The sequence below is a fragment of the Podarcis vaucheri genome (genome assembly GCF_965113315.1).
Source record: "Podarcis vaucheri genome assembly, chromosome: 11".
Lineage (NCBI taxonomy): Eukaryota > Metazoa > Chordata > Lepidosauria > Squamata > Lacertidae > Podarcis > Podarcis vaucheri.
Window position 1 is genome coordinate 64897837 of NC_138749.1, and position 12319 is coordinate 64910155.

Below are 12319 nucleotides of genomic sequence, written 5' to 3' on the forward strand. Positions count from 1 at the left end.
GTTACCAGCGAATTACCTCTAGAACATCCTTTATCAGGAATTTCAAACCATGGTTGCATTCTCTGCTTTCCCCCCCTCTGTTATACAGGTGGTACGGCCATACCAAACAATGTCCAATCCAATGAGTAAGCTGACGGTACTCAACAGTATGCACTCTCACTTTATACTGGCTGATAATGGGACCACAGGAAAATATGGTGCGGAAGTGAAACTTCGCAGACAGTTGGAAAAGCACATCTCACTCCAGAAGATAAATACAAGTAAGCAGCCTGCTTTCTACATTGTGCATTGGGATATATCTGTTCATCATCATCAGGCCTCAGTAAAGAGTTTCGTTAGGATCAGGCCACAATATTGTACAGACAGGTTCACAATCAAAATTCTAAATGACAATCCAAAGAGCCGAGGGAAAGTTTAGCAGATGATAGGGTGGGGAAGGTGATTGTGCTATGCGTATCTAAAAGCTAGAAGCATCTTGGCAGGAGAAGATTGGCAAGCATTGGTAAACAACTGAAAAACAAGGCAGAATGTGACAATGCCCAGGATCCCAAAAGGCTATGGAAATGATCAAGCAGTTCTTTTCCAGCTTCAGGTCACTTTGTGAAGTACCCAGATTTAGGAATCTACTTGTCATGAGGTCAAAAGACAGGCCTCACCTTCCATGCCTTCTGTTTGCTGGCTGGTGCTCTGTTTCAGGCAGCCATACTTCAAAGGGAAAGGAAAGGCCGGAGTGTGCCTTGTTACTGCTGTATCGGTGTGGTCTTTGAATGGTCTGGGAAAGCCAGGTCACTCTTTCCCTTGGCTAGGAATGTTAGACAGCCCACTAGGCCCTTTCAGTCACCCACCCCACCCTGTAAGTCTTGCTGTCACCTGTTCCGTCAGCAAGAATTAATGTTTGTTTCCCACCAATAATATATAAAACAAGATATAAAACAAGAACTGTTGGACTTTCAGGACTTGGCCCAGTTTCAGCTGAGCCAGGATGGAGGACTTGCCCTGGTGGTGGCCATCTGCCATGCATGCTTTAGCTGTGATGCTTTAGCATTGCAGGGGTTGGACTAGATGACCCTTGGGTCCCTTCCAACTCTAAGATTCTATGAGAGACTTCAGCCAGTAAAGCTCAGCCAGAGATCCATCTTCTCGAAGCTCCACTCCTTCCAGCAAGCCTTGAGTTTGGTTTGCCCACAAACTCATGCTGGGTTTAAAGGGAATTGGGCCCTGCCTTTTATACCCCATATAAAGTTTTTGGAGTGGTTTACAAATAGACAAGAAAAGACAGTTCAAATAAACAATTAAACATAAAACTGTAAATCAAAAACTTACATAAATACAACAGAAACTAAAGTCACTCCAGAGTTAAGCACACATTTAAAAACGAAGATGCTCTGGCTACATAAGCTTCCAGTTATAGTAGCTGCAGTCTGCCTCTTCTAGTTTTTGCAAAATACTTCTCACTATCTCAGAACTGCTTCTTAACCCTATGGTTGTCACAGTACTCCAAAGAGGTAGTTGCTAAGGGTGATAGGAGTTCTTTCCTGACTCCCCTTCCCTTCTCTGATTAGACCAGGAGATAAATTGTGTTCTTGGGCAAATAGAACACTGGGGGCTTTGGGGGGAAAGTACTCAGCAGTATAGAGTACTGGTGCCTCTTTTTTTGCTGCCCATGAAACCCATTTCATGCTGGCACTGCACATGTATCAAGAAATGAATACCAGCACCTCATTTATTTCTCAAAAGGGGAACACACTTCTGTTTAGTTTTGCTGCATTTTCTTGTGGCTCTTAAAAGCTACTGGGAGCTGAAGTGATCCTCCTTTTTTCTTTTCTCCTGCCTGTTGTAAAAGATGGAATAAGGAAAGAAAACAACTAGTAGTGTCATCCAGGTTTACTTTATTTGATAATCATGGGAGAAATGAAATGGTAATATTCTCCAGCTTCCACTTCCTCACCCACAGGGGCAATAGAGCAACTTTGGGGCCTGTCATGCAGTAAAGTGTTTCATCTGTGACCTACAGGAATCACCTGCATTTTTGTATTACTTTGTATTATTACGATGATGTGACAGTTTATAACGTAGGGCACTTCTTCTATGTACCTTTCACTTCTCTTCCTGCCTCTGATAATCTCAGCTATTGTCTTTGAAAACTCTGATAAACTAGATTATTGTCTGAAATCTCACACTACACTAAACCAGTTAGTTTCCCAAGTGTGAGGTATTGTTTTTGCTGCCAACGGTCTGAACTGGCTTTTCATGATACTGCCTGCCCCAGTGCCATTTCCATATTGCCAAAGGCACTGAGAGGGATTTAATGGCCAGGTGTGCCACATCAGACAAAATTATGTCACCTCTCCCACCATCACTTGCTGCTACCTCTATATTGATTTTTGTGTGTAAATTTGTCTACTGTGGTCTCAATGTGGGTGGAATCTCTGCCATTTCAGTATTTCCTCCCAATGTTAGAGAGCAGATATTGCTTGATTGGGTGAAAATACTTTAGATCTTGACATGGGACATTTGGAAGACGTACAGCTGGGGAGCCACTGCTAAGAGTGAATGTGACACTTCTGCACATTGCGTTCTGGCGTGTACTATATTCAGTACTTTTGAAAATTGGAATGAATCCACTTTGTTTCCTAGAGTATGACACTGCTGATTCATTACTCTTTTCTCATTTCTGAATAGGCTTGGCTGAATTTACATTCCTCATATTGCACTTATTCTTGAAAGATGATAATATTACATACTGCAAGTATATATTCTATCTTAGCTTGATATGCCTGATTTCACAGACTATTTCACAGCCAAATAAATGTATTATTAACAGACCATCTATAGAGAATTCCATGCTAAAACTAAACCAGCCATGGTGCCTTTATTACTAAAGTTGTCTGGTCTTGACTACTGACCTTCAAAATGATGTGTTACACCACTCAGATACTCTCTGTAATGCGCTTTCTGAAGTGAGACGTTCTAATATCTACTTTGCTTACAATGCATAACATGTTAAAACATTGCTCTTGTGCTGAGAAAATATTCAAGCAAGCAAGAAAAAAACATTTGACTGGATCTCTGTCCCCTTTGAGTAGATCAGGGAAATTTATTTTTGTGTCAGAGGTAGAGGGATCATCATTTGCATTCTCAGCCACAGTGTGAGCTTCAGACCAGAGATCAGGTAATGTGAGACTGCAAACTGCAGGCACAATGGTTCTGCCGCCACTGTTGGAGCCAGGAGGCCTCTGAATGCCACTTCGTTGGGAGAGTGCTATTGCATCCACCTTCTGCCTGCAGGCTTCCCATGGGCATCTAGTTGACTGCTGTGAGAGCAGGATGCTGGGCTAAGTGGGTCTTTGGCTTGATCCAGCAGGACAGTTTCATGTTCTCATGTTCTATCCTGGTAAGGCTCAGAAAAAAGTATCTGCAGCAATCACTGCACCCCACAGGATGGGGACCAGGCTGAGTGGCTGCAGAAACTTGGCTAGGAACTACTGAGTCCTTTGATGAATCGTGGCCTTTCCTGTGTTTGGGAATCTGAAAATAAGACGTGGGTGAGAGCAAGTCAGTGCATTTTGCTTATAGGACTGTAGCCGGTGTTTTCTGTTTGGTAGCACAAAGACTATTGTGCTAGTGGACATGTGGGTTTTAATGCTGCACAACAGGAATCCAGTGCAACTGTTATGCTTGCAGAAACTCACTGCAAAACAGATTGTGCAATCTATTGTGTAACAAAGTCACCAGCAGCCTGCTTATGCATTTTTTTGCACAACAGAGTTCTGCTGATGTATACCACTAAGTGACTTTAACATAGTGCTACATTGGATACATACAACCCATAGCCTCTCCCCCCCCCCCAATTACCAGCTGGTTGAATACTTGTTACTTTCTCACCTAAATCTAATTAATATTTGTCACTATGTCAAATTTGCTTGAGAATTTCCACTGAACCACTCTGGGCACACAGAAAGTAGCAGTGTGGAGCAAGGTGGTCTTATTGGGAGATCAGAAGAGCTTTGCAAGTTGCATCTAAGATGAGCTGAGTGTCAGGGTGGGTGAGAGAACAGAATCCTTAAATCTGAAATCTTGTGTAGATCATCCTGTTCCTAATAAAAAACAATACATAAACTATATACTTTGTAATAATATCACAGTATCATACACGTTCATGTTATTTTGCAAAGTGTTATTTTGAACTTATAACTAGATAATTGCTTCCAGGGACAAATTCTGTATGGTGAACTTGCTTGTTAGTCACATTTCCTTTTAATTGTGAACACTGTTCCTAAATCAGAATCATAGGCTACAGACGTTATCGTTTGACTTTCTTTAGAACCAGTGATCCAGAGACCTGACTAAATAACTTCGTTGTGTCTGGGTTTTGCATCTGTTTCCAAAGTAAGCTTGGAATGAACTAATCTTGTTTAAATATAAAATCAGTAAGGGATGTTTGTTTGCTGCTGTTCTTTTATCAAGTTTTTGCTTGATGATCACTGTCAGTTAAAAGTAACTGACTTTTTATTATTATTGTAAAAGCAAGGAAATTCTACAAATTAGGAAGTATCTGCATGAAAATATGAACACTATTCTGCTCTATCAGCAAATGCATTTCTTACATTCGAGGGCCTTTCTCCCCAATTTGATTTTTACATGGATCATTTTATTCCTTTTGTGTGAGTCTTTGGAGTAGGCTGCCCAGGGACTCCTGAGCTGTTTAGCTGACCTGGGGGAATTACCATTTTGCGTGTGTGTGTATTGGGTGTGCACAGCCATCCGCTTCATGTATTATCACACTCTCTGCAAATGGCACATGGTGATAATGTGCGACTCTGTCAGTGAAGATCAAAATGCTCTCAGCTGTGTCACCTGGAATGCAGGAGATATCACCTAGCCAACAAGGTAGATCTTTCCAAATGATGTGCATTGTATTTCTCCCCCCCCCCCGACTTTTGCACAGCTGAGTCAGTAGTTTCTTGGAATACGGCTCCCCACTTTGTCTCTATAGTTTGCTGAGCCCTGCAAATGGATTCCCAGTAATTCCCACTTCTGGGCCATGGCTTAGGAATCCCCTTTGAGCTTGGTTAGCAGCATGGTTAGCCCCCACAGACTGGTGCCCCCCTTTTAAGTGAATGGGGAAGGCACATCACTCTACTTTGGGGGTGCTATTTTGATGAAAATGTTGTGCTCTGGGGTGGCCTAAATCCTACTAGATGGGATCTCTCCATAGACTGTCATGTGACTCTTAGCAAATAGCACTCTAGCTTCTGGGGGTCTTGGCCATTTTCAGTCCCTCCTCTCACCTCCAGACTCATGGATGAGGGTCTAACAGCATCAAAAATTAATATCCCTTGTATGTTAGAAGAAAGATAGCTGGCATCCAGAATTGCAGAGATAATAATAGAAAAGAGGACAAATAACAAGTTTACACACTTTACTCTGATGTTTCAGGAAGCTGTGCTATTTTTTGCTTTAGTCCTTTTGTCACCCTGCATTTTTCCTTTACAAAGCAATGTTTGAATCCTGATTACCAGAGCTGGCCTTTGATACTGGAAAACTGGCTTCCTATGGATATGTTAAATCACGTCATCAGGGATGCAATATTTAAATGAGACCGAGCAGCTGCTCTTTGGCATTTAGAGCAAACTTGGCAGTGATGTGCCCAGTAATTGCAGAGATCTATGCACCAGAGTACAAAACATTCACACAAAATTATCTGATTGCAGGGTGATATAACTCCATGGCAATATTAGTGAAATGTTCTTATTTAGCCCATTATATAGTGGCAGACACATTCTCCACCCCCAGCACCAAGCAGACTTTTGATTGCTCAGCAGTTCTTAAGACCAAACTGTTAATTATGTTGGTATTTATAATAGCTATTTCTTTTTTACACTTACATTGATTTCTTGCTTTGTAGAAAGATCAAGCAAGAACTACAAAGAACTGGGAAGTGTATAGGTGTAAGTCTCTGTGGGAATAAAATTGTGGATCATAACTTTTAGTACCTAACCTAATCATCATAAATCAGAAACCAACCAGCAGCCGTGCACTTTCCTGTGTGAATGCTGTTCTTTGTTCTCTGTAGAAAGCAGCTATTACATTTCTCTTTAGAACAGCTGGTGGGACACAGTAAGCCTGCTGAGAAAATAGAGAACAAATAGTACCTTCTAAATAATTTTTTAAGCGTTGTCTTCATAAGTTTGTGATGTACAAGGAAGATAAGGGAACAAAGTAACCTTGAAACATTTGAAACAGTTGAACTGTTGTGTGAAAAATAAAAGTACTTCCACCTGTAGCTGGTTAGTGTCAAACTATCCCTATTATTATTACTAATTGGCTAGGGCAACATCTGCCACTCAATGTTTCATAGTGATGGACCTCAAGACAGACTACCCCATAACTAAAAAATCCTTGATGAATGTCTGTTCAATCTTTTATTGAAAAACATCCAACAACAACAAAAGCAGTTCCATAATATTCCAAGACACCACCATTTCTTGAAACCTTGCAAAATTAATATATTTGTGAGAGGAGTTGCATGTTTTCTTCATGATGCACCCTATGTGAAACCGTGGTCATGTTAAATAAAGCTGCATGCTGCCATTTCATGACTGGCAAATTGTCCTGGAAATGATGGAGCATGTCTGTAATCAGGGCTATCTCAACTCCATGATTCCATAATCCATATCACAATACACATGCAGAATTTGGTACTGGGCACAGGATTTGACATCCTGAAACTTAAAACCTTTCCTTCTAAAGGTTTGTAGCTCCCAAAACACCGAAAGTGTCTGGGCACACTTAGGACCTTAGGAGGCAGAAGGCAGAAGGGCTTCAAATGCCCTGGCATAGTTGTTTTGCCTTTCCCAAGACCAGCAAAAAAACCCAACAGAATATATGAGATAACATTAAGGAGAAGTGTGCAAAGTTGTTCAAGCCACATAATTCTAGCACAGGTTGCAGAATTCAGCTTGTCAGAGTGCAGAGTTCAGGGTGCTTTCATGTAGCTCTTTTAAGTAGATACAGCCCTGATAAGCAATAAGTAACATAAGTGTGTGTTTCAGCTAGGTTTTGTTGGGCGAATTTTGTTTTCTTTCAAATGTTGCCATCCACTGAAGTCACAAAGGGAAGATTGGTTTACTTTATTAGAACTGTTTCAAATTATGGGGTCTGAATAATTTAGACTATTGCATTGAGTCAAGCAGACAGTAGAAAAGGCCAAGGTGACTACGGATTAGTTCAAAAAGTATAATCCAAAATGACCTTTTATGCTCCATATGCAACCAACTCCTCCATATAAGTAAGTATATTGATGTAAATAATGGGCACTGGTTTGCCAAAGCCAAGTGCTTACCATCAATATATGGTATTTTGCAGTCCAGTTCAGGTAGACAATAGGCTAAGCTTATTTTTTATGATTGAGGGTTAAAGTGAGCTGGAGAAGACTGTAGGTTCAGGTTCAGGCTGAGTGGCAACTTCTAGCCCTGCAAAGTGTCTGCAGTACCTCTTCATGTGACTCGTGGGCTTCCCTTTGTCATCCTATGCCTGAGAATATATGAAGGGGGCTGGGAAGGCAAAGGGACGTTCAGCTGTCATCACCAGCATCTTCTCTGACCATTGCACCTTCATCAAATACATTGGATGCTCATTGACTGATGTCCTGATCTTCCTTCCACAATATCTTCAGTATTGAATGCATTTCTGTGCCCTCGGGTGGCCCCTGGGTGTGTGGTGTGGCTCTGAATCCAGGCAATGAACCAATAACAGACAGGCAGAGAGATTATGTGACCTATCAGCAACAGGATCATGCAGCTTTAAAGATCTTCCTCTCCAGCTGGCTAAGCTGATAAACTTCAGCTACTCAGGGAATCCCTGCTACAACCAGAACCTCACCTTGCTGTCCCACCAGAGTTACTCCTGGGATCACGGGTTCCTTTTCAAATTGGCAATTTGTAGGGTATCATTCTGGAAAAAAATGGGTAGACATTTACAGAGTATATTAAATGCAGCTGTGCCACAGAAAATATAATGCATTTGCTGATTTGGGGAAAACGTCCTTTGTCTACCATGCTGCTCTTTGATTCTAGTCATATCAACACCCCACCATAGCTCCCCATGCTCAGAACCACTGTGATTGGGCCACACCTGCTCTCCCCAGGCACATCTTACATCCCTTAATTAAAACAAAAACAAAAAACACCAAATTTGAAAGGACATAGAAAGCAGGTGAAAACAGTTTAAAACATTTTAAACAATTAGGGCAATAAATCAGCAACAGAAACCCCTAAACAATACCCCAACCCAAGTGTCTGTTCAGCAGCCTTAGCTGTGGAAAAGGCCGGCAAGGCAGGGAGCAGTTCCCCCAGGACTCACTGCCTAGAAGGTCCAAGTTTTAAACTGCCTAATTGAAATCAGCTTATTCCTGAATCTTTTGGCCCATTGCCTATAGTCCCAGACCACTTAAGTCCAACTCAAACTCCAGCAAGCAGTCAGCCAATCCTTAAAAGTAAGCTTGATTTCTAAAATAATGTTTCTGGGCCATTTCATCCCATTCTACAGAGCATCTCGGAACCTGAGCCTCTCTGAGGCATCTCCGACGCATTCCTCATTTAATGATGCACAACTGCTCAGAGGTCTAGCAAAAATGGGTGGGCTTTACAGTGCCGTTTATAGGATATTGTTAGCTTTAGCGTCTGCCATAGGGTTTTTCTGCAGTAACATAACAGAGGACCGTGGTTTGTCACAATGTTTGCTTCGGGGCAAAAATTGGGAATCCAGAGGATGGGGATTCCTTCCCTTTCTGATTCTTGGTAGAAACAGGCCCAGGAGTGCTCTGATATCTGCTGCCTTAGGCTGGCAATAGGGAGTAGCCAGAAAGTGTTTGGCTGTCTCCCTTTTTGCATGGCATGCAATTGTGTAACTGTGTTTAAACAGACTTCACTTCCTCTAACTGTGGGAACAACTCTTCCTTTAGAAAAACAAAATGCACACAAACACACCTGCAAACTCCTTGGTGACTCATAGAATTATAGAATCATAGAGTTGGAATAGACCACAAGGGCCATCGAGTCCAACACCCTGCCAAGCAGGAAACACCATCAGAGCACTCCTGACATATGGTTGTCAAGCCTCTGCTTAAAGACCTCCAAAGTAGGAGACTCTACCACACTCCTTGGCAGCAAATTCCACTGTCCAACAGCTCTTACTGTCAGGAAGTTCTTCCTCATGTTTAGGTGGAATCTTCTTTCTTGTAGTTTGGATCCATTGCTCCGTGTCCGCTTCTCTGGAGCAGCAGAAAACAACCTTTCTCCTTCCTCTATGTGACATCCTTTTATATATTTGAACATGGCTATCATATCACCCCTTAACCTCCTCTTCTCCAGGCTAAACATGCCCAGCTCCCTTAGCCGTTCCTCATAAGGCCTCATGACTCCTTTGTCACTCTGAGGGCTACCTGGGGAGCCAAGCTGCCAGATGCCCCTGGGGCAGAAGCCCTGCAAATGCTGCTGTCAACACTGCCATTAATGTGCCCTGCAGAAGTGCAAACTGAATACCTGGGAGCTGAAGCATATCAAGAAACAGGAGCCTCATGACAAGATTTAATGGCAAATGACTTTTGGTTGGAGGAAGGGAAGCATCCTGGTCTCAGTACTATACAAATTATAAGGCTCCTAATACAATGCATGCAAAAGCACAGAAATTCACAGAGGCAAATAAGTGGAACTAAAAGTCAGAAGGGTCTGTAATGAAAGATCATGGCAAGAAAAATACTCTTTGGGAAAGAAGATTTCGCTGCATCCACAGTGACATTCTATGCTCCTCACTTCAAGCGGCACTTTGGAAATAATAGAATATATGAATAAAGAGAAGCTATTACTATGGAATGTTTTTGTATAAGAGGCAAACATTTCAGTTCGCCTTCAGAATTTCATGTTTCTGAATAATTGTCTTGCTTACATACTTCAAAAGACATGCAGCAATAAAACTGCTAGCACATTTGCAAAGCTAAGCAGACATGGGCTGCCCTAACTTAGCAGGGCCAGTACTTCTGAAGTGTCTAGAAACCAGGACTCCTGAACCAGGGGGCCACCCGGGTCCTCATACCTATAGCAACTTTTACATAAATTGTACTTAATATATTAATATTTAAGATGGTGCAGATAATTGTGTTGTTCCATGTGAAAACTGAGTCCCTAAATATCTAAACTCCTTAATTTAAGAAAAAAACAGTCTCAAAGTTGTAGTGAAATTCTAAATACACATTATGAAACACACAAGTCTGCTGCTGAAAGGATCTTCCCCCTCCAGATCTTTCCATCGTCCACTCTCTTGCAATTGTGGTTGCCCAGGGACAGCCAAGAGAGCAGCAGGGGAAGGAGCAGGGAAAATGCCTGACATCACGACACCATCTATTAATACATGTTAGAGGGGGAGATTATTTTTCCCAGAGATGCTGTGTGTGGATATGGCCGAATTCCACCCTAGTGACTGTGGAGGAATTCATTATACCATCCTTTGCAAAGTCTTCTCCTCAGCATGTAATCTGGAGTCTAATACAGATGGATAGGATGGTCACATAATGCTACTTTGTCTTAATTGTGTAGTCCATCATTTCAGTTTGTTTCCTTCTTTTTCTCTATTTTCTTTGATTTGCTGGCTTTGTTTTTCTTTTGTTTGTTTGTTTCTCTGCAGGGATTGGGCAAGGTGTCCCAGTGGTGGCTCTCATTGTGGAAGGAGGACCCAATGTAATTTCCATCGTCCTTGAATATTTACGTGACACTCCTCCAGTTCCTGTTGTAGTTTGTGATGGCAGTGGGCGGGCATCTGACATCCTGGCATTTGGTCACAAGTACTCCGAAGAAGGAGGGTGAGTCACTTGCCAGAATACTTTGTTAAGATAAATCCTTCTTTGGAATCATTTGCATTCTGATGTTGATTTATTTCAGTAACAGCAGAAGTATTAATTGGGGATAAACATTATAGCCGATGATTAATGGGCAATACCACCTATTAACATAATCCATAATTCCACAATCACTTAAGTGAAGACGCCAATATCATGCATGCATTTATTTTCTTCTGCCTGACTGGAGGTTTAACTGTAGCTGGCAGGTTAGAACTACTGCTTGAATCATAGAATCATAGAATCATAGAGTTGGAAGAGACCACAAGGGCCATCGAGTCCAACCCCCTGCCAAGCAGGAAACACCATCAGAGCACTCCTGACATATGGTTGTCAAGCCTCTGCTTAAAGACCTCCAAAGCAGGAGACTCCACCACACTCCTTGGCAGCAAATTCCACTGTCAAACAGCTCTTACTGTCAGGAAGTTCTTCCTAATGTTTAGGTGGAATCTTCTTTCTTGTAGTTTGGATCCATTGCTCCGTGTCCGCTTCTCTGGAGCAGCAGAAAACAACCATTCTCCCTCCTCTATGTGACATCCTTTTATATATTTGAACATGGCTATCATATCACCCCTTAACCTCCTCTTCTCCAGGCTAAACATGCCCAGCTCCCTTAGCTGTTCCTCATAAGGCATCGTTTCCAGGCCTTTGACCATTTTGGTTGCCCTCCTCTGGACACGTTCCAGTTTGTCAGTGTCCTTCTTGAACTGTGGTGCCCAGAACTGGACACAGTACTCCAGGTGAGGTCTGACCAGAGCAGAATACAGTGGCACTATTACTTCCCTTGATCTAGATGCTATACTCCTATTGATGCAACCCAGAATTGCATTGGCTTTTTTAGCTGCCGCGTCACACTGTTGGCTCATGTCAAGTTTGTGGTCAACCAAGACTCCTAGATCCTTTTCACATGTACTGCTCTCAAGCCAGGCCGTTTTCACACAGAAAGTCATCCTTTTATTTTATTTGATCTAATACTTCTTGCTGACCATTCCCATAGAGTACACATGTTGCTTTTGTGGTTCTGGTAACTGGGTTATTAAGGACTGCTGATATTCCTGTAGGTCAGCTACCTCCCTTATTGCCCCACTCTACTGCTCTGTGGAGCCAAATGCAATACAGTCTTCCTCTATTTACTAGCAAATACTGCATTTTTATGTGAGTGTTTCTCTTCATACTGTTCAAGGTGTTGCAATGGGATATATCCAGTTCTGTAATTAAGATGGCCAAAGGCCAAACCTTTGCTCTAGAAACACTAAAGAGATGTCCTGCAGAGTTAAACAGGACAATGTATGCTAATCCCCTGAGACCTCTGGTGACTGTGGTGCAGAAATTCCCAAGTAGGATTATTGCCAGCAAGCGTTGAATGCTGTGCTTTCTGTGAACAAAAAATAGTATAATATATTGAGCACCAGTTCAGGATGCTCT

At 42.1% G+C, this 12319-nt stretch overlaps 1 protein-coding gene across 12 annotated transcripts in view; it reads left to right on the forward strand.

The window, feature by feature from the left end:
* The window catches only part of TRPM3 (transient receptor potential cation channel subfamily M member 3), a gene marked incomplete at its 5' end in the record, with an annotated part of 445271 nt that overhangs the window by 318784 nt on the left and 114168 nt on the right, over nt 1–12319 (forward strand). For 11 of the 12 annotated variants that reach the window (XM_082241479.1, XM_082241471.1, XM_082241480.1 and 8 more), the window contains 2 exons: nt 89–260; nt 10684–10858. In XM_082241479.1, the coding sequence (XP_082097605.1) occupies nt 89–260; nt 10684–10858 (347 nt within the window). Of the gene's footprint in view, nt 1–88; nt 261–10683; nt 11062–12319 lie in introns of those variants that run through there. The other variant, XM_082241474.1, reaches the window with a different exon arrangement.